At 38.5% G+C, this 27810-nt stretch overlaps 1 protein-coding gene across 1 annotated transcript in view; it reads right to left on the reverse strand.

Moving 5' to 3' along the window:
• The window catches only part of LOC139717148 (uncharacterized), a 51662-nt gene extending 26212 nt beyond the window's left edge, over nucleotides 1-25450 (reverse strand). The window contains exons 1-14 of the mRNA XM_071628649.1: nucleotides 24927-25450; nucleotides 23574-23722; nucleotides 16177-16272; nucleotides 14734-14815; nucleotides 12617-12702; nucleotides 11847-11984; nucleotides 10022-10161; nucleotides 9289-9434; nucleotides 6030-6156; nucleotides 4213-4316; nucleotides 3072-3175; nucleotides 2326-2476; nucleotides 1216-2040; nucleotides 423-646 (exon numbers count right to left, since the gene is read on the reverse strand). Coding sequence (XP_071484750.1) covers nucleotides 423-646; nucleotides 1216-2040; nucleotides 2326-2476; nucleotides 3072-3175; nucleotides 4213-4316; nucleotides 6030-6156; nucleotides 9289-9434; nucleotides 10022-10161; nucleotides 11847-11984; nucleotides 12617-12702; nucleotides 14734-14815; nucleotides 16177-16272; nucleotides 23574-23722; nucleotides 24927-25080 — 2526 coding nt within the window. The 5' untranslated portion in view covers nucleotides 25081-25450. The remainder of the gene's footprint in view (nucleotides 1-422; nucleotides 647-1215; nucleotides 2041-2325; nucleotides 2477-3071; nucleotides 3176-4212; nucleotides 4317-6029; nucleotides 6157-9288; nucleotides 9435-10021; nucleotides 10162-11846; nucleotides 11985-12616; nucleotides 12703-14733; nucleotides 14816-16176; nucleotides 16273-23573; nucleotides 23723-24926) is intronic.
• Between the last annotated feature and the right edge of the window lie 2360 nt (nucleotides 25451-27810).

A 27810-nucleotide genomic window follows, 5' to 3' on the forward strand; every position in this document is an offset into this window, starting at 1 on the left:
TTATTTTCAGACAGGCGCAGCTTTCACTACGAAATAGAACGTTTTCATTGATACTTCTGCAAAGCACACCCAAGTGACCCTGATTTTCAAACCCTCTTTTCTCCCTTTTCTATGACACTGAACCTCCTAACTCTCTATTATTTCATTCACTTTTTGAATGGGTTCGAGTGGTCACATTTTAACGAGTCACATACACATATCATACACACGAGTCACATATAACATATCATACACACGAGTCACATATAACATATAACATACACACGAGTCACATATCATTTGAAAGCATGCAGCTTACTCTTTTAAACTATGCAGAAAATTTTTTGTGGATTTTGAGCTAGGCAGTCACAATTCTTGTCAAGTTATCTCACATCCCAATACCCCATCCCTTTCCCTGGTCACAAGTTAGCATACTCCCACACCTTTCCTGTATTCTGCTTGGCCAGCCTCTCCCTCTCCGCCACCAGTGACTGCAGGGTGGCCCTCATTCGGGCCAATTTCTCGTCCTCCGTCTCCGGGCGGCTGACCTGGCCACTCCCGCTGCCCCCGATGGGTCCCAGTAAGCCAAGGTCAATGCCACCGGTCAGCATTTTGTGCACCTTTGATGCCACCTCCTTGATCTGAGCAGGCAGTTCTTGTCTTGGAGCTAAATGAAAAATGATTACCAATATAACGCACATGTAAAAATCCATTGGCGGGATACAGGTCCCTATTTATATAAAAGTGTAGGAAAAATGTTGTTGCACATAAAATTTGAACATTATAATGAGAATTATAGCAATTAACTCTCAAGCTGAATCAGAGTTCATCCATACACAAGCTGAAGAAGTTTTAAGGCATATCTCAGCTAGTTTCGTGTTTGAATTGCAGATGTATGGAAAATAGGTATGAGTCTCTCTTTATAACACAGTTACTCCACACAATACAGCTTCTCTCTAGCAAAGACATGAGAAACGACCAATTTGGGTAGAGCATTGTATGATATGCATGCATGCAATAGATTGTTATGTCATCGTACAACTGCATACGGCATGAAATGATATAATCTCATACATTTGAGTTACTATGCTGACGGTGACATTTTTGGTATTTGTTGGTGACCTTTCTGGAGTCTCTCAAAATGTAATCAGTTCATTGGCTATCTACACATGAACATTACTGGAAGGTTGCAGGGGTTAGATTTGGCATGGCGGAGTAAAACTCAGCATGGTTTACCTTGAGAGCGATCTGTATTCTGTGAGAGCTGCTGAGTGTGATGTCTGGAATCTTTAGAGGCATGGTGAGGAGCTTTCGCTTTCGGGTAACTGTGCTGGCGCTCCAGCGACCTGTTGTTGCCTTGGACATTACCCACAGGCTGGTGGCTTGACCGACGCTCATTTGGTGGCCTTGGGATGGGCTGCTGATCTAGCCCCTTACCATCCCTTTGACGATCTGCTTGCTGGTCATCTGACCGACTGGTTACATGCTGGCTTCCACTGAAACCGTCTGTCCAACTATTTGACCGGACGTGATCTGGACAGTGGTCAGGCCTGAGGGTATGGCTCTGATGTTTGTCTTTGTGACCAATGTGGTTGTTATTCGGGTGAGGTTCTGATGGCTGACTATGATTGATTGGCTGATGGTCAGTCCTAGAACTATTACCCCTATGATGGTCAGAGTTGTGACCGTTAGGGTGTTGTTCCACAGGGCGATTGCTAACCTGCTGGTCCTTTGACTCAACACCACTTTGACCTTTGGCCCCATAACCCACTTGAGAATGAATGTTGTGTTGGTGGTCCAAGACACGCTCTTCAGTCACTGCACTGGTGATGTTCATATCCTCTTGCCTATCATGATTGAGGGGGGTTGGGAGGTCAGACATCTGCATCTCTTCGTCCCCTCTCACACCCATTTCCTTCAGCTCGCGATTCTGCTCGGTAAAGAGCCTTGCCAACGACGCCTGGAATCTTGCTCTCTTCACGTGATCCTTGTCGATGTCATGAATGGGCGCCGACTCGAGGTTGATCTTTTGTTTGTGCTTAGCTTGCCTCACACTTACATCTGTTGATCAAAGAAACAACAAAAAAAAATCCTTCCTCTCAGTGTTGACTTGCTGTAATGATATTTGGGTGAGATACACTCCTAGTTGGCTTTGTTATGAATGAAGAGAGAAACCACATTGATTGCTCCTAAATTTTTCATTTGCTCACTAAAAAAAACCAAACCAAAAACATATTTAGTCTTGACTTTGAATGAGTACTTGTCTTATATCCTGTGATGTTTATTAATAACTTCTTGAGAATTCCATAAGGCAGAAGAGGGTGCAAAGGGAGCATTAAAACTTACCGGTCAAATGGTGGACCATTGGGACACAGGACTCAAAGAGACAGTGCAGCATCTTGGGATAGGAGGTGGACGTGAGGCCCAAGTTTGAAGTCATGTCACCAGTAGGCAAGATGTACAGCATCAAGTTCTCCTTCAGTGGCTTCTTAAGAACCTGTAAAAGTATCAATAATCTCATCACTCAAATCTATCTGTCTGCACGAAGTAGGAGGTTAAAATATTTGAATCATTATTTAGGACAGGATTGTCCAGCTCTCGCATTTACTTCCTGTATGAGAATCACACAAGGCATTTTCATGACTATTTTGGTTAAACTACAAAATTTCACAAGTGTAAGCTTCCTTTGTTGTGATTACAGCCAACCGTGGCCTGTGGCAGCTACATTGGCAACTGTGGTAATTCAGCCCCTTCATAACATCATCATGACATGAGAGTTTAGCATATAAAGTAAGATCGATCATCACATACAATCACACAATTTCAGAAATGACCTTGTCTTAGTACATGTTGCAGGTTACTAAAAGGTACAATACGTGACCATACAGGCAAAAGGAATGAGCCACATCTCAAGTTGGCTAAGATAGAAAACTTAGAGTGGGCTACTTCTCAACTACTGACAATTCACGACATAAGTCTCCGACACTGTTCTTCCTGATGGTCATTTACAACACCAAAGTGCTGTCATTCCATCACAGTGATGCTCTTTTCAATGACATTCCAGATCCACGAGATGAGACACAATGACTTACCAGGTGTTTGGACATGAGGTAGTTCAGGAATCTGGTGTACACTGCGTCATCTTCATCCAGGGACTGCAGCTCGGCATACAGATAGTACTTTCCATTGGCTTGATCTGAGGATGATAGGAAGATGAGCAAATGCCAGGAATGGCACACCACTTAAACAAACTGGAACTGTTCTTCCCAAAATGAGCACATGTCAAAGTTGTGGCCAGCTTGTGCTTTCTTCAGAGGGCTTATACAATCCTTCTTCTCTTACTGTGGCATAACTTAAGCACTGCTCGTTTTCTTCAATGGGTTTAACGTTTTTCCGAAAACCTAGCATGCAATGTGACACACTACAATAGCGCAACATGGGAGTGGAACTTCTGCAGTACTGTAAAACACAATATTTTCGCGGCATGAAATTTTTTCGAATTGGAGCAGACAGCCTTTTTCGCGGCATAAAATTTTTGCGATAACATTCAATGCATATAGTGTAGACAGGAACTATCACGTGCATTTTAATTTTGCGAATCTTGGCTCTCGCGAGATTCACGAAATTAAAATGCACGCGAACATTCCTCGTTTTACAGTATTTGTGAAAATACACTGGACATGAAGATTGCCCAAGTGGTGTTACAGAGTATATTCTCACAGAACATACTTTCACTTCTCATCAATACTGTAAAACCAGAAATTTTCATATAAGCCAAATAAACATTACTGTCCGTACACTTTGTGGCAGGTCACTTCACCATGAAAACCACTGCCTAACCTAGCACACTTTCAATCCTTTTACTTTCTTCTATCAAACTTATTCTCTGTTGTATTTGTTCACCTCAACAACTGACTTACCTGTATTATACTCCTTTCCTTTTGTACTCAAACTCTCTTCACAGGATTGGTTTAATTATCATTTGTGCCTTGTTTCAAATATTCATGTTATCCTTTGGAAACAGCAATGATGAATATTTAGTTTATGTAAATCATGATGACTAAACAAGTGGGGCTCAAGTCAGAAACCCCAGAGCAATTCACGTATTCCTGGCAGTCACTGAGTGCACAGCCTCTTTCCTACCTTTCTGTCTGTATAGTGGAGTGAGACTCATGTTAGACCACCCTGCACTACTTAAAACCATTTAATGTTTCCCCACATTTGATGTCCTACCTTCCTTCTTTCGTGACAGCATGGGAATGGCCCCAGTGAAAACTCTCGTCGGCAGACTGAGATCCTTGCTCCGTACTGCTTTCAGCGACGCCAGATTTTCAGGCCTGGTGACAGCGTGATAGAACATGAATAAGAAGGCTTCCACTTATCAAATGAAGAAGCTGCTATGATGTAATACCATCTCTCCTTTACCTTCATTTCTGTCATGACCTGCATCCCGTTTAAATATCTAAAAAAGCATTTTTAACATACTGCATGCCTTTGCTATTTTCATAATGCTACTTAAGGCATAGTCTCTGTATATCCAACTGAACAAATTTGAGCTTCATGCTCTACACTGTTCCATTTTTTTTTTAGATAGTTTACAAAATGAAACTAAAAAAAAAATGTGATTGATACTAACTGTATTTATTCCATTTCTCTCATGGACAATAGTGTAAAAATAAACTGTTTGGCAAACTGTGTAGAATAAATGAAAAGTTTGATTACAATGGTGGCTTTGCATATAGGTGTCTTGGTAGTGACAGCATATCTTTTCAAAACATTTACATGATCAGTGTTTATTCACTCATTTAAACATTATTAGAGAGCTCAGTGAGAAAACTGTTTTTAAATTAAGCCACCACAATGTTGAAGTGTCTTTGACAAGGTTGTATTGAACACTTACAACTAGCTGAAGCATGACAGGTGTTGAAACAAACCCATACAAATGAAATACAGGAATAGAAAGTCCTTTCAACACAAGCTCTTCTGTAATCTATAATTGATACCACAGCCATAAAAGAAGGAATAATCTATAACCTTGCCATAGATGTAATCACTGCGGTGATGTGGTAGTTGAGTTATGTGTGCTATTTTTTTCTAATTCCTCTGGAAAAAATTAGGCATACCAGTATATTTCCAAGGCTTCTAAAACATTAGCTACTCACATATATATTGGACAGACTTGTGTCCACTACTTTAATCCTAAAAGGGCCGGGGGCTCGACGTTTCGCGCTGTAATTCTGTAACACGAGAAGGCCTCGTTGCGAGGCTTCTTGACTTTGTTTGTTCAAGCCTCGCACAACTTTTGAGACCAAATTTGCAAAGTTCGCGCATACTTTTGTGAAGCCATGCCCATTTTTGTAACGGAATATCACCCCAAAATGGGCACAATTTTGTGATTTTGTGTACATTTCCTATGGAAAACAGTGCTCTGTCATGAAAGTCATAAAAACCTGATTATTTTTACAATTAATTTTAAGCTAATTATGGTAGAAAAGTGATCAGTGACAATTTCCAATGAAAAAAACAAAGAAAAAACAAAAGTTGAATAACAAAGACATACATAAGAAATTCTGAAAACAATAAAATACATAAGAATTGAAATGAGTTTTGGAAGTTTTTGTGATGTACAACTGTTGAATATGCTAAAACAGATTTACAGATCAAAAATTAGACTCTCAATGCTTTTAATTAAGCTGAAATATGATCTTGAGCTTAATTTGCATAATCAATTAATTAAAATTAGAAATTGATTGTTTCAAAACATCTTATGACACAATCTTGGGGGGGGGGGGAGCCAAAAAAGCCCGGCCCTTCAAGGGTTAACCAGCATATTACATGAATCAATAAATCCATCACTGGTATTTTATCAACAGAGAAATAAGATATATTGACTAGCTTAAAGGTAATCATCTAATAAAAGAAGGAAGACTCAAGATATCCAAACCTCTTGGGGTTAGATGCAAGATGTAATAGGAGAGACAGGAAGAGACACAAAGAGACAGAGGGAGAGAGAGAAAGCAAGAGATCTCTAGAATCATCCATGTGCTCACATTTTGCATGGTAGGAAGGCAAGACTGAAAGACACCACAGCAACCCTACAGCTGCTGCCATTCTTGTTGATGAGACTCCCTGCCCATAACCTGTAGGTCCTCTCTGAGTACTCTGCATACTTCATCACTGCACACAAGCACAGAAACAAGAACAGGAGATGTATTACTGTAAAACACGATATATCCACAGCATGGAATTTTCATGAATTGCCACTGGCATTCAATGCATACAGTGTAGACAAGAACTTTCGTATGCATTTTAATTTCGCAAATCTTAATGCTCAAGAAATTCGCAAAATTAAAATGCATGCAAACATTCCTCATTTTACAGTATGCAGATGGACTGATTTTAAGGGCATTGTTGATATCATTGCCCAAAAATTTTATTGATCAATCATGATCGGCTAGCCAGTTTATACATCAGGCACTGCCATAATAATTAGCATTGCAATTGCATCAGACAAAGGTCATCTCTCGCTATGAAAGCCAAGCTTTTACAGTACATATACATACCACCTGCATACCAAATGAGGGCAGTTAAGCAAGCGCTATAGGGTGCTTTACTACTATGGGTAGTTTGGGAACTGTAGCGCTGAAGGCATTTGTGGAGTTCATCCCCCAATTTCAACCAAAGAGAATCAAAGATTCCTTAACCCTAAAAAGACTGGGCTATTTTGGTAGCTCGAAAGACTGGGGGGGGGCCTAAAGGGCCCCCCCTTAAGATCTCGGCCGTGGATCGCGCGATCGCCGCGGAAATTTGCACAATGGTAGTGTGCGATGTAATCTACAAGATCGTATATCTAAATTTTCCAAAATAGTCTTCTTTTATTTTATTTTGATTAATTATGCTAATTTATGCAAGAAATCAGACTTTTTTATCTAAATCAGTAAATAAAGCTCCAAAAGTGCTAATTTTTGGTCTAGATATTCTTTGTAGCATTCTTAGCAAATGTACTTGAAAAAAAATTCGGTATCAAAATTAATTTCTTATTTATTCTATTGTTTTATGAATTTCTTATGTATTTCCTTGTTTTTTCGACCTTTTGTTTTTGTTGTTTTTTTAGCAAAATTTGTGGCAGACCCTTTTTGAAGCATAATACTACTAAAACAAATTGATTTTAGCCATTGAGAGTAAAAATAAGCATATTTATATGAACCATGTGATAAAACTCAATTTGTATTGACTTTGTACACAAAATCACATTTTTGAGCCATTTTCGGTCTCACGTGCATGTACAAAAAGTTATGTAACTTCAGAACCGTACCCCCGGGCGTCACAAATTTGGTGTCAAAATGTGCGGGAAACTCAAAAGAAAAAAGTCATGGAGCATCGCGGCGAGAGCATTGCGTGTTGCTGAGTAATCGCGCGAAATGTCGAGGGGGGGGGCCTTTTAGGCCCCCCCCCAGTCTTTTTAGGGTTAACCCTATAAAGCCCAAGGGGGGGCACATTGTGCCCCCCCTACCAGATTTTCGTTTGCCACTCCTTCATCCTTAATCCGATTTCAACCAAATTTGGTGACTTTTCCTAAAATCTTATTGCGAACATTTTGATATACAATTTGGCTATATTTGATGTTGCTGGTTGCCATGGCAACCATAAACTGACAACCATGTCAGTCAGATTTTGCATCTTTTTTCTGTTCCCATTTCATTTAACAGCATTACAGTGTATGAAATGGGTGTTTCTTGGCTGAAATTTGTTGAAGAAGCAAAATTTGAAGTAATCATGGTCCTGGAAAGTTTTTCTTATTATTTCCTTTGTTTTTATGTGACAAAGGCATAAAACAATAGATATAATAGAGATAATTGAAAACAATAATATTTTCTACAGATTGCCCTTATATTTTGAGTTATTTTGATTCCTTCACCCAAGTTATGCCTCTAATATCATTAGTTTATCATATTTTCAATTTGCAATCTCAAAATTCCACTATTATGCAAATATGAAATGTCATAACTGTACGTGTACCCATCCCAAACATTTCATCTCAGGTTTCATAATGTATCACTATGTTGATATGAATAGCGCCCCCATGTGGTGACCTTGAGAAATTTCGAACATAGCAAATAATAAAATTCCACTTGCTTATCATTTGTGGCAAATATGAAAATGATTGGTCTATAATAAGACACATATAATGGGGATAAAGAAATTATACCAAAAAATCACGTTTTTACCATATTTCCTATGTATTTCTTTATATTTTTGTTAATAGCGCCCTCCATGGGTGACCTTGTGAAAAATCAAATGTACGGTCATGTAGAGTATGAGTTACTCTACCCACGTGCCAAATATGACGATGATACATCAAATAATAAAAAAGTTATATAGGGGGGGCACAATGTGCCCCCCCTTGGGCCTGCGAGGGGTCAAAATAGCTTGGGCTTAATAGGGTTAAATGAGGTAATTATAGATGTTTATAGGAATCTAACAACACATTTTTTTGGTATATCCACTGATACACATAAGAGGAAATAAGAGTAGATATGTTTATGAGGCTCTTGTACCAGAGCTGGCTCTGATTTCATCCAGTCAACTAATTCTCTGCCTCATGTGTCAGTCCATGTCTTTCAAAGCTCTCTCTTAGGATCAGATCAACAACATTCACACACGATGATACATCATAAACAGCTTGTGAAAGGAAGTGACTTTGTTTGGCGGATAGTATTTCTAGTAAATATTCATCTGCTAGCTACATGATACACCCTACAGGCACTTAAAGTGGTAGCCTATCTAACCACTGTAAAAAAATGAACAGGGTTCACCCATCAATGCCAGTTTCACAGTGCTTTTTAATTTTTCAATACAACTAGAAAAACCACAATCACTTGGTAAAATGAAATAGGATTCATATCTCTTCTCTTTACACAAATATTTTAAACAAATAAAGGCAAACACACAAAGAACAACCGGGTGTTACGAACCTACCCATCTACTTGCCCTGAATGACTGAGACACACTGTTGGGTATAAATGTGACATGAGTGCCTAGCTGGGCATGTGAAAGATATATCTTTTGTTATACCCTTGACAAGCTTACAAAGACTAGGGCCCTGTTGCATAACAGCAGAGAGCAAACTTAAGTCACAAAATCAAACATAGTCTCTGAATGCTCAATTCTGAGTGGCCGATACCTGAATTACATTGGATTTTCTGACTTATGTTTGACTGTATCTTTTTATGCACTAGAGCCCTGATTTGATTTTCAAACAGTAAAGTCACTGGTCAGTTATCATCTAAGATGGTAGGTTTGACTCACAGAATGGCTTATCCTTATCTCCTTTGGGGCGTTCTCTCATGATGTCATCCCTAGGGAAGCAGGGCGCCACCACTGCTTGGCTCATCGTCTCTGGGACAGACACGCTCCTCGCGGGAGTACTGTCACTGGATGTAGAAGGCATTTTCCTGCAGATACAAGACAAGATGATAAACATAAAGACCTTTCACAAGGCTTACATTAAGGCACTTGCACAATTCATACAGACTGCGAGTCAAATATTTCTGTTTTTTTTTCTTTCTTGAAGGTGGTGATTTACATCAAGTCATAAAAGTGTTTAGATCTAATATTTAATATTTTTTAGCAAATTAGGTAAACCACTGGGTCAAAAAATACTAGGCATTAATTACCAAACAGAATGCAAGTTTGAACACAATTTCATTAGGTACAACTGTTCTTTGATGAGGGAAACAGTTATAAAAATATCTCACACTTTTCCCAAGAAAACATAAAGTACTGCCTTTGGTTGATTTCTTGATTCATTCCATTTTATAAACTTACAAAGCCACAACAACAATAACAAATTCAGCTAAAGCTTGAAAGAATTCTGACAATCACATCTAAAACAAGGACTGACTTCTGGTGAGTCATACATCATGGTTACTGATGAACGCAGTGTTCTTCTGTTTGTTTAGTATTTGTCTTGTTTTAGATGAAAATGCAACAAACCCCTTCCCTTCCCACACTGAAGCACTAGGTGTCATGCTTTTAATACCTATTGAAACTTGCTGTAGTGGTTGCAGACGACGCACTGCCACCGTCGGAGTACGTAAAATGTACTACAGCAAACGGGCAGACATTCCTTGGTCTGGGACGAAACTCCACCTCATCAGTATCAAAGTCATAGATGAAGATCTGTTGAAGCAAGTATCAACAATAAGTATGTTCATGGTAGGTCAAAAATTACAATATTTTGCATCTAAGGCAAAATACTACCACAGGAAAACATTCAAGAAATTGTTAACATGTAATATTCTTCTAATCTACTGGAATGTTGGATGTTTTAGGACAAAGGAATGTAAAAGTAAGTCTACACAGTGTAAGGGCCGCTGCACACTATACGACTTTCGGTTGCATGACTGACCCGACTTTGGATCCGAAATAAATCACAATAGCCTCAGAATAAACATGCTTGTTTATTTCCGACCAGTCAGTCAGTTGTGCGACCGAAAGTCGTATAGTGTGCGGTAGCACTAACCCATGGAGGATGTGGAGTCAAGTACTGATGTGGGAAGGAAATATCACAACACAATCCAAACAGAGGTGCTGGCATGAGAAATCAGGAAAGCCGCACCTGCACTGAATCTTCAACTTTGGAAGAGCATATCGTTGGTGGGGTGACAAAACCTTGTATCTCAATATTTGGTGAAAATGAGTTTTCTTCATTATATTGAAGCTAGGAACCATTACTATGTAATTCCCAATCCTTATATGCCCATCTGCAAAAATAAGGTCACAAATGATGAATAAAAGTTGGCTGTTTCTATTGACTTACATGTTATGGCAGCCATGTTTTTTAGCTCTCCTGAACATTTGCCATTTTTGAGATACGAGGTTTTGTCACCCCACCAACTATATCATACTTGGTAAGCTGGTGCTGCTATCACCCCCATCCAACTCAACCCCTTCCCCCCCCCCCCCCCCACACACACACACACAAACACAAAAACAAACAAACAAAGTCTTGTCTTCTTTCTCATAGTGGTATCCCAAAGACATCACTTAATACCATGAGCTGGTAGAGAATAAAAAGAATATCCCTTCTAAGACCCAGGGTCTAAATTATTCACATGCTTTAAAACAACAAAAGAAAACATCCAAGTCCAACTTATAAATGTGCTGGTTTCCTTTATCTAACATTATCAACATTATCCACAGCAAAGTTTTTTTTATAAAAAAGACTGGAATTTGCTTGTCCTAAAGATTTTGAATAGTTTAGGAACATGTTTAACTCACTTTTCGGGAAAAAAAAATTGTCAAGTTTTGTACATATGTGAAATACCTGAAGATGATGAATATCAGATTTCAATAAAGTCTCAATGTGGACTGATGAAGTATTGAAATTCTATCAGGTCTCAGATTAGATCATGACCGGCACTAATTTTTTGTTTGCAACATTCGCACATGTTTGCAAACTTTGTATATTATGCTCAAATGTACAACCGCACACAAACCGATCAATAAAACATAATATGTCACAGTACATTGACAGTGACATAGCCACAGCTTGTTAATAAAATCTTCATCACTGCAAAGCTTGTGATTTTCTGTAGTGTATTTTTACCATAAACGACTCTTATACAAAGTTACACAGCTTTGAAAAACATGTTTTTCAAGAGTATTCATGTGTTGCAGTTTTAGAATAATGCGGCACACAAAAAGCTTAGGGCTTTTGGAACGGGGTACAAGTTGTGACCAAGGTGTTCATGAATTGCTATCAGACACCCAAGATCAAAATGCTCTCCTTGGGAGATCATAAACTGTTTGATGCCAAGGCTGACCCCACCAGTCCATGGGGTGTGGCTTGACCTAAGTCTCACCTGAGATGAGTCAAAGAGTCTGATGACAGCAGCACCAGGTTGCTCCTCCCCAGAGTTCTTGGCTACATGGCAGTCAAAGTTTGGGGTAGGCTCCAGTAAATCCCTTCCATAGGCCAGGGGTATGGCTTTCACTTTGCCCTGTGCATGGGTCAGTAAGTAGTAGACAGCACATTCCTGCATTTACTCACTTCAAGAATCCTTCCCAAGACCACAAAGTAGTACTTTACAAAATGGCGGTATCTGCCACAGTTACTTGGCCAATAATGCTAACAGGATATCCACTAGTAAGCTTGGTTAAAGACTACTTCCCCTTCATATATAAAGGGTAGTTTACAGAGGGTAATTTATTGACCAAGTATCACAGGCCAAGGCACACCATCACAACACATCACGCACTATTGCTCTCAGTAATGTTCATGCCCTTTTACTTTGCCTACCTAACTGAACATTTTGTTGCATTTTATCACATCATTTGTACATATGGGCGTAATTCTCCACAAAATCATCACTCGATATGCATCAAAATAGTGTAATCAACAAACTTGTTTGTATCCTGACTTTAAAAAAAAAAGTGATAGCTTTACGACTGCACTTCAAGCTCTTAATTATGCACCAAAAGCCTTTAAAAAAAATACACGTAAATCATACATATTACATACATCAAGCCTGTCCAGATCGTGATGCCATAATTTACATATTGACAACTAATCATCACAAAGACAGTGTCACTGAATCACGATTCACAAAGCACAAAGTGAGGAACAAACTACCTTGAGGATCTTGAAGATGAGCAGCATTCCATTCTTACAGACTCCACTTCGCTGCAATATGTCAGAATAGCGACACAAGTGGACACCTGTAAGACGATAAGGTGAAACATACTCTGTTACTGCTATGAAACCAGATGATTTACTTAACTAGTAGGTAAAACAATTCAATGTCATACTTAAATGTCACGCAAGCCCAGAACAACTGTGCCCAATGCTGTTGGTGGCTTGTAATCTAAAGGATGTACAGTTGAACCTCTCGTATCCAGACAAGTCAGGACCGGGGCTCATCCGGATAAGGGATTTGGCCGGATACGGGAGACTCAATGCTTTACACATGTACATATACATGTATACACATGTACTGATGTAGCCCATTGTAGTACCACATGTAGTAAATATACTGCAACCTTTTCATTGTTACATTTGGGGATGTTTGGGGATGTTAAAATGTCTGAAGGTAAGCAATTTGGAAGGAAATTTGATGTAATGTATGTTAATCATGTTGGAAGTAATATGTAATTCATGTGTGTTTGTGTAGGAGTTCTCAAGGAGTTGGGAATCCCCCTTTCCTCCCTTAATTATTTTTAAAAAAAATCACGGCGAGATTGCGTCCGTATAACAGAGAGATCCGGATAAAGGGAGGCCGGATAAGAGAGGTTCAATTGTAGTTGTATTTATTTTAGTGAAGTCATTGTTGAGAATGATAGTCCTATGGTGAAAGTCATGGGGAGCAGGAAGGAAAACTGCTTGGGGATATTTGTCATGCATCCATTTCACACACAGTGTGTGATGGAAATTACGTGAATGTGGCAGATATCATTCAAATGTGAGTAGATATAAATAAACAAGTGCAACTGTACTTCTGTTGTGTGGCATGCAGTACATACGTGTAATTGAGAAACCATCCCAAATCAGCTGCATGAAAAAGGAAATATGGATTGATAAACAACTGTTGGATGGCAAAGTGACATGTCCTGTGTCTTTCATGTACAATCCCAGTATACTACAGTGCCTCAGGCTCATAGAAAATACTACAGTGAATTCCCATTATAAGGAAGTCCACAGGACCAGCAGTTTTCTTTTGTCATGTTGAAATTTTGACAGTCAATCTGTATAGTGTATAAAGATATATAGAAGACAATTTTGAAACTTGAAATTCAATTCCGTTGCAACAAGAATTTTGTTATTTAACCAAGTTTGCTATAACAGGAGTACACTGTAGTACCTTAACTTTCACTCTCATCAAAACCGGTGGGGACTTCCTTTATGGACTGACTTAGATACGACAGTAAATATGGATTAGGCTATTGATTTATCATTTGATTTTCTATTTCTGACAATTGTATAATAAACTTCTTTCTACATTTGGCATTGCACATAAATAATGAGGTATCTTTCAATCAGCATACGAGTGTACAAACATTTCTTGTATGCTTTTAACTTGCATCAAACAATATGCTGTATGTCTGATGAATGATATATAAATTAATCCTCAGTCCATTTGAAAATTAACAGGTCTTCAAATACTTGAGGACAATTGTTTTGCGAAGTACTCTATTAGTCACTGATGTTCGTCTTTATTTTACTTTAAAAAGGGAAAACAAGTCATTGATACCTTAAAGGGACATTCCAGACGATTTTCATAATTTCTCATCATGTAGTACATAAATCAACAACTCCATGTATAGATTTGTGGAATTTATTGTGGTTCTCGAGCAGAGAAACAATACTTTGATAAATCTTAAACAAATTACACTGAACAAGGATGATGACATAGGAGGTTCACATATTCCAGAAATGTAGCAGTGTAATTCCATTACAATACCGCTTGCTTGCGAGTTCACCTGTGTATAATCTATGCATGCCTTCTTCTTTTGTTCTGCTTCCTTGAGCCCAAACTCAGGCATTCTTATGGTGACTCTGCCATGTCATCATCTTTGTTCATTGCAATTAGTTCTAAATTTTGAAAATATTCTTATTCTTCATCCCAATTATCACAAATTCTGAAACTCTGTCCTCAGTATATCTAATTTATAGTTGTTCAAATGTAAAAATCTGAAAATCATCCCAAGGTCTCCCTTAAGAAAAATAGTAGCTGAAAAAAAAAAGAAGCTTACCCATGGTAGGTTTACCAAGGCAGTGAATACCAGACTTGTCTCTATATCTGACAGAGAGAGAATCACGGCAAAGCTCCTTCACCTGTAAAAGAAATGACAACAAACCCAACTCCATGTTTTGGTCATGTCTTAGGCAAAATGTGACTAAGGAAAGGCCTGACCTACAAGCAGAAAGATTCATACAGTAGACATGCTATATGCTGTCAGTACGTGACTTCTGTATAGGCTTGATAGCTAGAAGAAACATCCATTATAGTCTCGCATCTACCTACGGCACAAAGTTTGTTTCCTCTATTCCATGGAAACCAGATCAATAAAAAATGGTTATGTTGGCATGCCAGAGACAATCAGCTACGTAGAGATGTTACAGAAATGTAAATTTGTTTTATCATGATCCCAGCATGTTATAAACTCCAATGTTAATTTTATCACTTGATAATTTTCAACAAAGTTCACAACATGCAAATAAGACATGGTAAAGGGAATACTTTTCATATTGACTAGCTAAAACTGTAACTATTAAAAATTTTACACAAAAATTCTACCAGCTCACTTCATTAATTGTTCAAGTGATATGCAAAATATGGCTCCCTCGTTCTCCCACAAAACTGTTGTATTTTAAACCACTTTGCTATTGAAAATAAAATCCTCCTCCTCATATCCTCTCTGGAAGTCTGCAGAAGTATTTATTTGAGACTGTAAAATATATATGCAGCCATCTATGTTAGTAGTGCAGGTAAATCTAATTAAATGTTAACCCATTGAGGACGAGTTCCGAGTATACTCGGGCAGGTGTCTATGGGAAATGCATGTTGCAGCAAAATCAAACTGTCCTCCACGGGTTAACTTGTAAAGATAATTCTAGCACTCAATACCATAACAGGTGAGGACAAATCATGAAAATCTCATTTAAAAAAATGCAATGACTTCTGTTAAGACATGATTTTATTTAGCTGAACAACGAATATATTTGTACAACTCTGATAAAACGTACACAGTTAAGTAAGTTTGACTAAAATCTTTCCATTAAAGCTACAATCAATGTGGAGTAGAGCTTAAAAAATGACATATTTTGTTTTGTTTTGTTTTGTTTTTGTCTGGTCTTTGGGATCATATTTTTGTTTTATTATTATATCACATGTCACTTCAAAGCTTCATTAGATCTGCCCGAGAATCAGAGAACAAATGTCATGCCAAAGTTCCTTGAAATGTTTCAAAATGGCTTCTTTATTCATTGTACATGTTTTTAGGTTAGTGCTATTTGAAGCTTGAATCTTGAATAAACTGAGACTATGAAATAATTTTTACAAATCTTCTTGCTTGAGTTTCACATGGCTATTATGAATTACAGCTGCATCAACATTTTCGGAATACTTTGAGGTGAGGATCATCAAATCTCTACATACACTTGCAATATGACAAAACAAATAAAGATTGACATACCTTTTCTTCCTTGTCAACAAAGAGGAAAGCAAAGCTCTCTGTTAACTCTTTCTCATTTCTTCCTTCATCCTTCATCTCCCGTTTCTTCTCCATAAACTACACATAGATGTAGAGAGAAAAACAAAAATAATATACACTTATTCAATTGTATGCATTTGTTGTCAGTAAATTAATTTGGTCAACTGAACACAAGTAGACAGGGAGTACTTAATCATCCAAAATGAAAAAAGAAAGAAAGAAAAAAACTCAGTGAAAAAGGGACGTGGAAAGATAATCTGGTTGATACAATAACATGATACTTTGTTCTTTTCCTTCAATAATTATTATTGTAAGCATATCATAATTTTGTCTGTATTTGGCGATTATTCAATTACAGAGCACTATTTTCAATGCATTTTTTTTTTTTTTTTTTTTTTTTTGGGGGGGGGGGGGGTTGCGTGGTTCCTGGTCACCACATAATTCACAAAATAGCTAGACATTACATTTTATACATGCTTTTAATTTTGAGAGCCTCCTATGAAATGCAAATTAACAAAGTACCGGTACACTTAAACGGTGTACCACTAGTATGCCACTTGAAAGCAACATGCTAAATGCAAAGTGATTAATTACTTTTACCAGTAAATTATTCATGACATCCTGCCTTGTATTACAAACTTTAAAACAACAACACAATATACACATCATGTCCATTATACTTTATGTAGAGCATGCACACTTCTCTATGTCATACATTTAATTGGCATAATGCGTTGTATTCATTTAATGAAGACAAAAAGGCTGATAGTCGAGATATAGACGTTGGCTTTCACAAGGTTAGCCAAATTCATTGAAGAGTAATGTGCCACAATTTCAAAGGACAGAAAAACAGAAAACAGACTTGCTTTCAAATATTGACCAGGGTGTCTGAACAACATAATTATACTGGTACTAGCAGCACCCGTGGAAATCCACGGGTCTGAGGGGTTTTATTTTTTTTTCTCATAATACGATTTTGCACATTTTTATTGAAGAAATAAAAAGAAAAGTCTTCTCATTCTTTCGTTAATTGTGCTGTCTTCTAAATGACCACCCTTCCCAGAAATTTTATAATACATTTTTGTAGTATATGCCAGGCGATCCGGTCCATTGGTAGGGATCATTCCCGCCACTACTTGCTTTTATTATAGAACTTGAGTTTCGAGGGGTTATTTGCACCCGTTGAAGTCCAACAGTTGTCTTGTTGCCCCTCACCCCTCCCCCCCCCCTCACGCACACACACATTTCCACCTCCGCAGGGCAAAAAACAAAAACATTCAGGGAAAAATTACCAAAAACGCAAATGAGATTCCCCGAAAGTTCTGCCCACAGGTTGTTCCCGTCGAAACGGGAAGATATTAACACTAAGACTTTGATTACCCCCTGCTCTTGCATCCACGCGGGCACCCGCGGGAATCCGCGGCTGGTCTCAAGGCCTCGGTTTGTTTTGTGTGTTTTTTTTTTCATGTTTCTTTTCCCCACGTTATGAGAGAAAAATAAGATATTTTCGTCTTCATAATTTTGCTCCCTCCTTTTTGTTTTTAATCACCAAAACTTGGCTTGATATATCATATTAATATAGAACTACATCTGCTTCAGATTGTACATTATCATAATTAATATTAGGCCTATATTATTGCTCCTATTATTGTTATTATTATATCATTATTATCGTTATCCTTATTATTATTATTATTGTTATTATTATTATTATTATTATTATCATTGTTATTATTTGGGGAGGGGGAGATCATAGTCATCAGGTTTAATAGGCACCCGTGGGAGTAGGTTCTCACGACCTCGTATTTTTTTTCTTTAATATTTTTCCCATGTTATGGTAGAAAGAAGAATATATACATCACTGCATTCGTCTTCATTTGCTCCCTCTTTTTTTTGTCACCAAAACTTGGTTTGATAGACCATAGAACCACACATTCTATTTCCACTTGCAATTTTAAAAATAGGCGGTCGGCAAAGCGAGGTTTTCCTCTACGTACGTCCGCTCATCTTATGAATATGTATGATTACAGCAGCTCTGTGGAAACGAATGGACACAGCTGCGCGTGTAATCTGATATGTAAGGGTACAATCGGCAAATATATTTAGCCGCGTCCTAAACAGTCTGCGTACAATGACACCGGACTTGAGAGCAAACGGCGAGCAAACTACTTTTATGACGTACCTGAGCTGCATATAGTATTCTGCAGTTGTGCAAAATACAATTACATAACCACCGTTCGTTGTTTTCATTTGGGGACGCCAATAATGGCGAACTGTACGTAAATGCCCTTGTAGTCCATATCACGCACACACAGATTCGTGTAACCATCGTCAATACATTCAGTACACGTAACAGGCGGAGGCAAAGGTACATCACAGAACTATATACACACAGTGTAGAGTGTGTATAGAGTTCTGCGAGGTACATTGTGTGTGTGCGTGCGCGTCCGCCGGAAGATGTCAGAGATTTCGCTGCACCATCATCTTTAGTATCCCCCAGTGTCTCTGCAAGCTAAAAGATGGAAGATCGAGAAAGCTGGAGGCCAGCGCAGGTTCCGTGAATATTGAAACGCTCGGCTCTTTCGTCACGCACAAAAATGCATTATGCATGTAGCTAATTAATTTTTCTTTTTCGTCCTCGACGTCGACACGGAGGCGGAGAGGGGACGAAACCCGCGCCATTCGATGTAGGATACTCTCCTGCGGCCGACGGCACCGTTCGCAACTGCCCGGAGCCGACGGCTCGGGAGGAGATAGAGAAACCAGCAACGCCGAAATAAAACAGGAAATACATAAGGCCGCGACAACAACAACTTCGAGTATTATAGTATAGGATAGATTGCACATGGTAAAGTCAATGCTGAATACATGTAGATGATGAAATTCTGTTGAACAGGTTACCTGCTTCAGAATGGATATTAATCTAAACAGCAAACTACAGGTGTATGCATGGAGTTATGCATGGTGCTACAATCTAATCAACACAGTCGCCATCACTCAAGAAGGATGATGACTTATTATTAGGACCTTTGTCCTGATTATGTGACTGTCTCAGGTATAAGGGTCAGAAATTGAGTCACCTGTAAACATAATAATATAAACTGGGTCTTTACACCATTTAAGGAAACCCAAACCCAAAGAGCAATGTGGATTGAGTGAAAGCAGCAACACTAGTAGAACACATCAGTGAAAGTTTGAGGAAAATCGGACAATTGATACAAAAGTTATGAATTTTTAAAGTTTTGGTGTTGGGACCGCTGGATGAGGAGACTACTAGAGGTTATGACGTATGTGTGGACAACAATATAAAGAAAATTCACTTTTCTAGCATAATGAAAGAGCACTTGACCAACGGCTTTCAGAAAGCAGGGGGAATAATTGCTACCCTGAACATATGTCAGTATCAAGTTAATGGAATGTGTAATGTTCATGAAAAATGAATTTTTGTGGAATTCCCTTTATATTTTCTTTATATTATTGTCCACACATGACGCCATAACGTCGAGTAGTATCCTCATCCAGCAGTTCCAACACCAAAACTTTAAAAATTCATAACTTGCATCGATTGTCTGATTTTCCTCAAACTTTCACTGACATGTTCTACTAATGTTGCTGCTTTCACTCAATCCACATTTCTCTTTGGGTTTGGGTTTCCTTTAGCAAACTCATGTTTTGTATGCACCTGTACGCACACACATTGTAAAAAGTGAATTCGAGCCCCCAGGTGGGGAATGGTGCTCATTTGCACCGATACATATTCTATCACCCTGGATGTAATCCCTGCCAAATCTGGTAAAAATTTGACCATGTATGTGAAGAAGATGAAAATGTGAAGATTGGCCCCAATTTTGTCTCCCTTCCCTCCCCCTCTAGCTCATCCCCTCCTCTGCCTTAAACAAACTCGAAACTACTGTCACTACTAGATAATGTAAATCAAATGCAGCACTACCTTAGCTTATCTCTTACAGTTTGAGAGAAGCATTTGCAACTAGAAATGTCGCTATGGCGACTGGTATGCCTCCGCCATAATGCATGGTTCTCCTACTACAACTGTAGGTCTATAGTACAATGTCTTGACAATGTGTGATGAGTTTCACATAATTGGCAAGATATTAAAATGACAGGTTTGTCACAAATGTGTTGAATTTTCACTTTCCTTGAACTAAGTTTAATTGGATGAATGGCTATATAGTCTGCAGGTATTTGGGGATTTGAGGAATTTTACTTGACTTTTGACCCTTTCATAAGTTTATGCATTGAGCAATTTTCAAGGTATGGAGAACAAGTATAATTTCAGTATTTATAGTAAATCTTTAGCATTTTAACCCAGCCTTTGACCCTTGCCCTTTGACCCTATGACCCCAAAATTCCCAAGAGAATCACTGTCAGGTAAAACATACCTAATTCATATGTACTTGTACTCAGTTTCATGATGATACCTTGAGTCACTTTCGAGATATGGAGGAAGAAGTGAAATTTAGCATTTCACTAGACCTTTGACCTTTTGGCAAGAAACTTCCCAGAGAATCTCTATTGGGTTATACATATGTAAATACAAAGTTTCAAGAAAAATCTTGCAGGCATTGCATAAATATGAGGGAAATAGTAAAAATTTGAGGAGTTGACCTTGACCTTTGACCCCTGACCTTTGAACCATGACCCCAAAATTCCCTAGATAATCACTGCCAGTCAGTACATGCATAACAAGATACCTTGAAGCATTTGCAAAATATGGAGGAAAAAGTGAAATTTCAACATTTTCACTTGACCTTTGAACTTTGACCTAATGACCCAAAACTCTCTCTGCAGAATCTTTATTTGGTAGTACATACATGTATACACTAAGTTTCAAGAAAATACCTTCAGGCATTGCATAGATATGGGGGATATCATAGTAAAATTTTGAGCATTTGACCTTGACCTTTTGACCTTGAGCATGTGCACCCATAAGTTGATAGGCACAACTTCCCCCACTCATACACATACGTACCAAGTTTCATTAGGACACCTCAAACAGTTTTTTAGTTACGCTGTCCACAAGATTGATTACGGACGGAAGGACGGACGGACAGACGGACAACCCCCAAAAAATAATGCCTCCGGCGACACTTCGTGGCGGAGGCATAAAAATTCCTTAATTTGGGGGTTTTGTCTGTCTCTCCCCCCACCTTGAGCATTGTGTGGCAGGGAACCCTCCAAGTGGGGAATGGTGCCAATTTGTAACAAGGCAAGTGCCAAAATGTGTCTCACCCATTCGCGTAGAAGAAATTAATGTTTTTCTGACTCCCGGAAGTTCATTGACCCCGCAAAATGACCTTTGACCTTGTGGTGACCTTCAACTCCCCAAGGGACATTTACCAGCCAAGTTTGGTCACAAATGGACGTAGGGATCAAAAGTTATGAGCCATAATCGAAATGCGCCGTAAAAACTTAACATTGGGCCCTAAAAGTTTGTTGACCCCTGTCTGTGACCTTTGACCTTGAGATGACCTTCATGTTTGGTAAAATGTGTAACTTTGTATAACCACTCTTCTCTCCAAGTTTGATTGAAATTGAAGTCCTCAGTAGAGAGTTATTCAAGTTTTTGTAACGTTACGGATGGACGACGGACGGACAGACACCGCAGGCGATCCCTTAATCTCCCCTCACCTCCGGTGGGCTTGACAAAAATATCTTTCACCAAAGGATAATACCTGCCAAGTTTGGTTAACAATAGACCATGCCTTCTCAAGAAGAAGAGGAAAATGTACAATTTAGACCCCGGTTTGGAGAGGGGGGGGGGGGGGAGGCACCTACGGATCTACCATGAACAAACTTGAAACTACAGTCATCAACGTACTAATTCATAATTTAACTGTGCTCTAGACATCACTTCTAGTTCTAGCAAAGATTTTTAATGATTCCCTCCCCAGGAGGAGCATGGTGCTCATTTGAATAAATTGAGATGCTATCCCCCTAGGGATGCTTCCTGCCAAGTTTGATGAAAATCCATTATGGGGCTTTCAAAGAATAAGATGAAAATGTAAAAAGTTTACGGGCAACAGACGATGGAAGACAGACAACGGACATTGTACATAATAGTGAATGGTCACGTGTGTGACGGTACAAGATTTCGCTTGAGGTGAAAGACAGAAGCTCTCTATTCAACGAGGCGAAGCGGAATGTAATACTGTATACGCTATACATTTCGCGGGGGTTTTATTTTCGCGAATTTCGCGAGTCGGGAGCTATTCGCGAAATTAACAACACGCGAAAATATTACCTTCCAAAATGAATCCCTTGCCTTGATGATACGAACATTTCAGTACTAGTATACCATGTCACGGCTTACCGAACCGATCATACTGGCTAAGCTTGTTTACGGACATATACACGTAGCAAGTCCATGTCTACTTACGAATACTGTAGAGAGCCAATCCATTATCGCAAGGGGACCACTCGTCAGAAATCTAGCGCGATGGACTTAACCACTTCAAAAATGTTGAATTCTAACTTACTAGTTCGCAGAGTTTGGTAAGTTTTTTTTTCATGCAGTGTATAACTAGCATCATTGTTATTTGCTAGTAATTTGAAAATTCACACTTTCTTTGCCACTTCATATTTTCTCTGGTCCCCCAATCGCGAATTTAACCACTCGCGAAAATGTGTGACAGCGGCAATTCGCGAAAATTTATGTACGCGAAAATTATAGCGTATACAGTAGTGCGCTTATCTTTCATCAAATGTGAAATCTTGTTCCATGGCACGAGTAAAGATTATGTACACTATATTTGTTTTATACAACACCTTGGAATTCAAGATGTACAGTTGTAGTCCACACAGATTCTTGAATTTAGCACAGAAATGGTCATAAAAAAAGAATAAGATGTTACTGTAAGCAAAAGTCAGAAGCTTTCTGAGGGATATTTTGTTGCAAACTTATAGAATAGAAAATTTCACAGAATGACCAAATTTCATGTGCAATAAACGCTGTATGCACGTGTATCTGCTAAGTAGAATATCACTTCTCCCATGCACTATTACAGCAGCAAATGAACAGCAAGACGTTGGCAAGAATAATAGCTTAACCAACAAGGGCTATGAGTGGGACTTGAAATAGACATTTGGACTGATTTCTGTTGAGGATAGTCGAGTAACTGACCAATCTCTGTGACCTCAGAGTGGCTGATGGCGAAAAGGAGTTTTGATGGTTTAAAAAAAATAGCAAAATATAATAGGGTCATTCTCTGTCTTTGATGAAGAAGTATCACCCAAACCTTTTACCTTATTTCAGGGATGGGGGTAAAGTGGAGTCAAGGGAGATGGGTCATTGAACCGCGGACACATACTGCCTAATAAGTTCAAGTGTATCCAAGTTTACAAGACATGCTGGACTGTACCTCTCTCTTGATGGTGGCATTGTGGACAAGTTGAGCCTTCACGTAACTGAACTTGTTCTTTGAGTTTGAGTCACGATAACCCTGCTGGATGATTGGGAGCACCTCTCTTAGATACTCACTGGAGTCTAGCTCTACTTCATTCAGGAGATCTGCAAAGGAAATTATTGCATGGTAGTGCATTCAAATATAGGTCTAGGGTATGGTAAGTCAATTGTGTTTCAGTTGTTTTGCTGATGGCTCCACATTAAGATAGTAAGTAACTGACTCACAAGCCCTGTGTGAAGGGGTACTTTGAAACTCTGACTCTACCCTAGCTAAGGACTTGATCTTCAATGTGAAACATGCATGAATGTAGTGCAGGAACTTCTGTGACAAAAATATGACAGCGATATTTTGATTTGTGTACAATAAAGTGTGAAGTTATTGAATTTTGATTTACATGTACCAGTAATGTCAACAAAAACAGACAACAAAGAAAATGCACTTTAATCTTTTTCATTTCGCAAATGATTAACAAATAAAAAAAAAAAATGATTTGTCAAAAGGGCCTACTCATTTAGTCACTCAATTCCCTTAAACTCCAGCAACAATATCCTCTCATTATCAAATGATGAATAGACAATGGCATTGGTAATTGCATTGCATTGGGTTATTAATGGACTAAAAAGCTCCCTAAACCCTGCCACACTTGCAATCTATCTACGTGAAGATGGAGGTGTGGCACTTCAAGGTAAATTCAAGGTAAATTCACTTCTTTTCTGCAATGGTGTAATATCCCTTGCAGCTAGTCAGTATTAGATGTCTAGGTGTTCACACAAATCATACTTGTCACTCAATCAGTTAGAATATAGATCTACCAGATATGGCCCACTGCCCCGGCAATTGGGTATTTTTCACAACAACAAATATTTGTCAGAAAAGGCCTTATCGTGAAATATGTCACCTCTTTCCAAGCTCAAGGATGTCTCTCCACTGTAGGAACTGCTATTGTACGCTGTAGCTGGGAATGTCACACTGCACACTAAAGAAAGATCTACTGTAAACTACCTTCCAAAGTATAAACGAACATATCCTACTATAAATTTACAGATCCATCTAACATTACACTTGTAGCCCCGTTACTTCTCTCGAAATTCAAATCTTTTCGGCCATCGTCACAAATGACATAGCAATTTGTTAGGGCCAATCCAGGTAGCAGAAAGCAAAGGAATTTCTTCCAGGTCCAAGCTCTGAGCTCCAGTTGCAGACTCAAAATACTCAAGGCAAGCTTCTTCTGTTCAGTGAATCAGCGGCTTAAGTTTACTCAAGTTTTTACTTAGTTAGGTAGAGACATAAAATATCAAACAAACTTACCTTTCTGTTTCTTGGGAATGGTAAATCGTTTTACATTCAGACCAGGCGACGTTCTGCCCGACAGAGATCCACTTTTCTTTGGCTTTGCAGGCTTTGCTTCTGTGGTCTTGGAGGAATGTTTGTTGACTCCAGCTTCTTTATTGGCCCCCACCATGTTTGTTGTGAATGCACGTGAACTTATCACAACACACACATGGGCAGAGCCAAGACTTTAGAGGGGATGCAGTGCCGTCTCGTCGTCAGTCGGGAACGAACGTCTACATAGGCCTACGTAGATGTTACTGACGATGCGTTACGTGCTGCAAGCTGCGTTGAAGAGTCAAATGGCAGAATTGATGTTGGTTTCCGAAGCGCTTACAAATGACAGAAAGCTAAGAGACCTCCATTTGTTGCCCATTGGTCACAGATTCATATGAGGAACAGGAGAAACTCCGACACTGGGCGAAGTCATGCAGAACGTATACACAATTTTGAAAAATTAGCGGTACTTTCCGCGCAGGTCAAAATACAGCACATTCTCTTATGTGTCGTTCTCTGACTCGCACAAATGTTTGCCCAATTACCTTGCATGGTGTTGCATGCTCCTCGCTGTAGGGAGAGTACATGGTGCACCCTTCTCCGTCTTTCGCGCGTCGCCTGTTCAGTATCGGCATAACTATATGCGGCCACATTTCGCCATTTCATCTCGGCCCTAAAATGTGGAAATGGCTTGTTCTACAAGTGTAGTGTCATCCTGCTGATAACTGAAAAGTATTGTGTATGATATATTATGATCCATAATAAGAAAGGGTTTGGATCATGAAGTGGAAGAACGAATACAATGGTCAAAAGTTTGGCGAATGAGAGCATGAAACTCATACTCCGGTTAGAGGTGTACATTTTAGCATAAACTGTTTTATAAAAATGACAATGATGATGATGATGATGATGATGATAATAATAATAATAATAATGGTAATAATGAAAATGATGATAATAATAATAATGATAATAATAATTATGATAAAGATTCAATATAACAAATCAGTGTTCCCTATAATCATGCACTTTACATAATATCTTACCTATTTTACACACACATCACAAAATCATATTGACAAAATTAATTACATCCAAAATTAAAGTTAAAAAAAAAACATATATACAACATACAACATATATAAGCCCTACGCATTAAGATTATGTCACTTACATGGGAAAACAAATGTTTCCTTTACACAAACTACTGGAATAAGTCTTCACAGAGGATTTGAATGAAACCCGTGTAACTGGACTGACCGATATCTATGATAAGCAGTGAATTTCATGATCTTGGGGCGGCAACTCTAGGAAGAGCATTTTTGACAATCTCCAGGCTCTCATTTAAGTTTCAATTCAATTCAAATTATTCTATTTCCATATAATAAAGTAATACAAAGCAATATACATAACGCTTACATGAGTGCATACTGAGTAATATTTTAAGGAACTTTGAATCAATTAAGTTTCAACAAAACATATTTTAGTTGCGAATTGTAACTTACAATATCATAATAATATCAACTTTGACGGATCTTGAGATGCCCTCATCTAGAGTAATATTTTATTCACAACATTTACAAGCTATGCTTCCCAGTTGTGAATTCCTCTTTTCCATGTAGAGTTACAAAATAAGATTGTATTGCTTACTTGTTTATTCATCTAAAAACCAAAGTTGATAGACTGTTGATATTATTATATCCATGTTTTGTTGAAACTTATGTTGTGATTCAAAGTTCCTTAAGATATTATGCACTATGTAAGCGTTTGTATATTGCTTTGTATTACTTTATAATTATGGAAATAAAATCATTTGAACAGAATTGAAAGTGTAAATGACGTAATTTCATATGAGGAAATCAAATCGGTACACATTGTTTTAAGTGTATTTACAGATTTTAGTCATCTTTTTTTCAAGAAAACCATGGTATAGAAACCTGTGCTTTATATTGATACACTATAAGTACAAAAACGGAAGTCTTTAGGCCTCTGGATCTATACACGCACCTCGCCTCCCCCCCCCCCCCCCCCCCGCACACACTTCTAGGCCTATCACGGTATCAACACAGCGGTTCCTTTAGTGCAATGACCTTCCAGTGGACCACATGCCTTCAAAACATTAATTTTTTAATTACAGAAGCTGAAAACAGCTGAACTAAAGTAGTAATTTTAACATATGCAAGTGCTGCCCGAATTGCTTTTGCTAATAAAAGAATATGGGATATGTACACATTCACCTGCACATTCCGATATGCATATGCTCATGAACATTCATAACATAGTTTTCAGGTAGGCCTACAGTTGCATGCTATCCAGTTGGTCAAAGTTTTAAGTCGATTTAAAGAAAAGTTCCCAAAAGGTCTGCACTGCAATTTATACCTTCAGCAGCATACGGGTATGAGACATACAGTATTGTCTCACATCTCCCTGCCTTTAGACCTACACGCGTAGTATCACATACTCAGATGGTAATGGTGAATTGACTTCCTGTAACATCGTTCGTCCATTCTTTGAGCGTATATTTTGCATATTGACGACGTGACTGCATGCGAGGAAAGGCGGTAATGCTCCGGACGTGATTGGCCGAACACTTTTAGGTAGAGTTTGCTTATGTTGACTTCATCACCAAAAACCACGGGCCCGCGCAATGAAAATAATTAAAGCGCTATTAGATATTTACCGGGCACTTTTAAAACGAAACAAAGGCAACAAACCATCAAAATTTTGAGCGTGCAAGGACAAAAAAGTCTCTCATCAAAGTACAGCACACTGAAATCATATGCTTTAATAATAGAGTACAATACTATGACTAATACGTCTATGGTTTTAATCAATGGCTTAGCTTGCCTCAGAAAATCTCCTATCC

The sequence above is a fragment of the Diadema antillarum genome, unplaced genomic scaffold (assembly GCF_040938485.1).
Source record: "Diadema antillarum isolate AM-2024a unplaced genomic scaffold, OU_Dant_1.0 scf00000072, whole genome shotgun sequence".
Classification (NCBI taxonomy): domain Eukaryota; kingdom Metazoa; phylum Echinodermata; class Echinoidea; order Diadematoida; family Diadematidae; genus Diadema; species Diadema antillarum.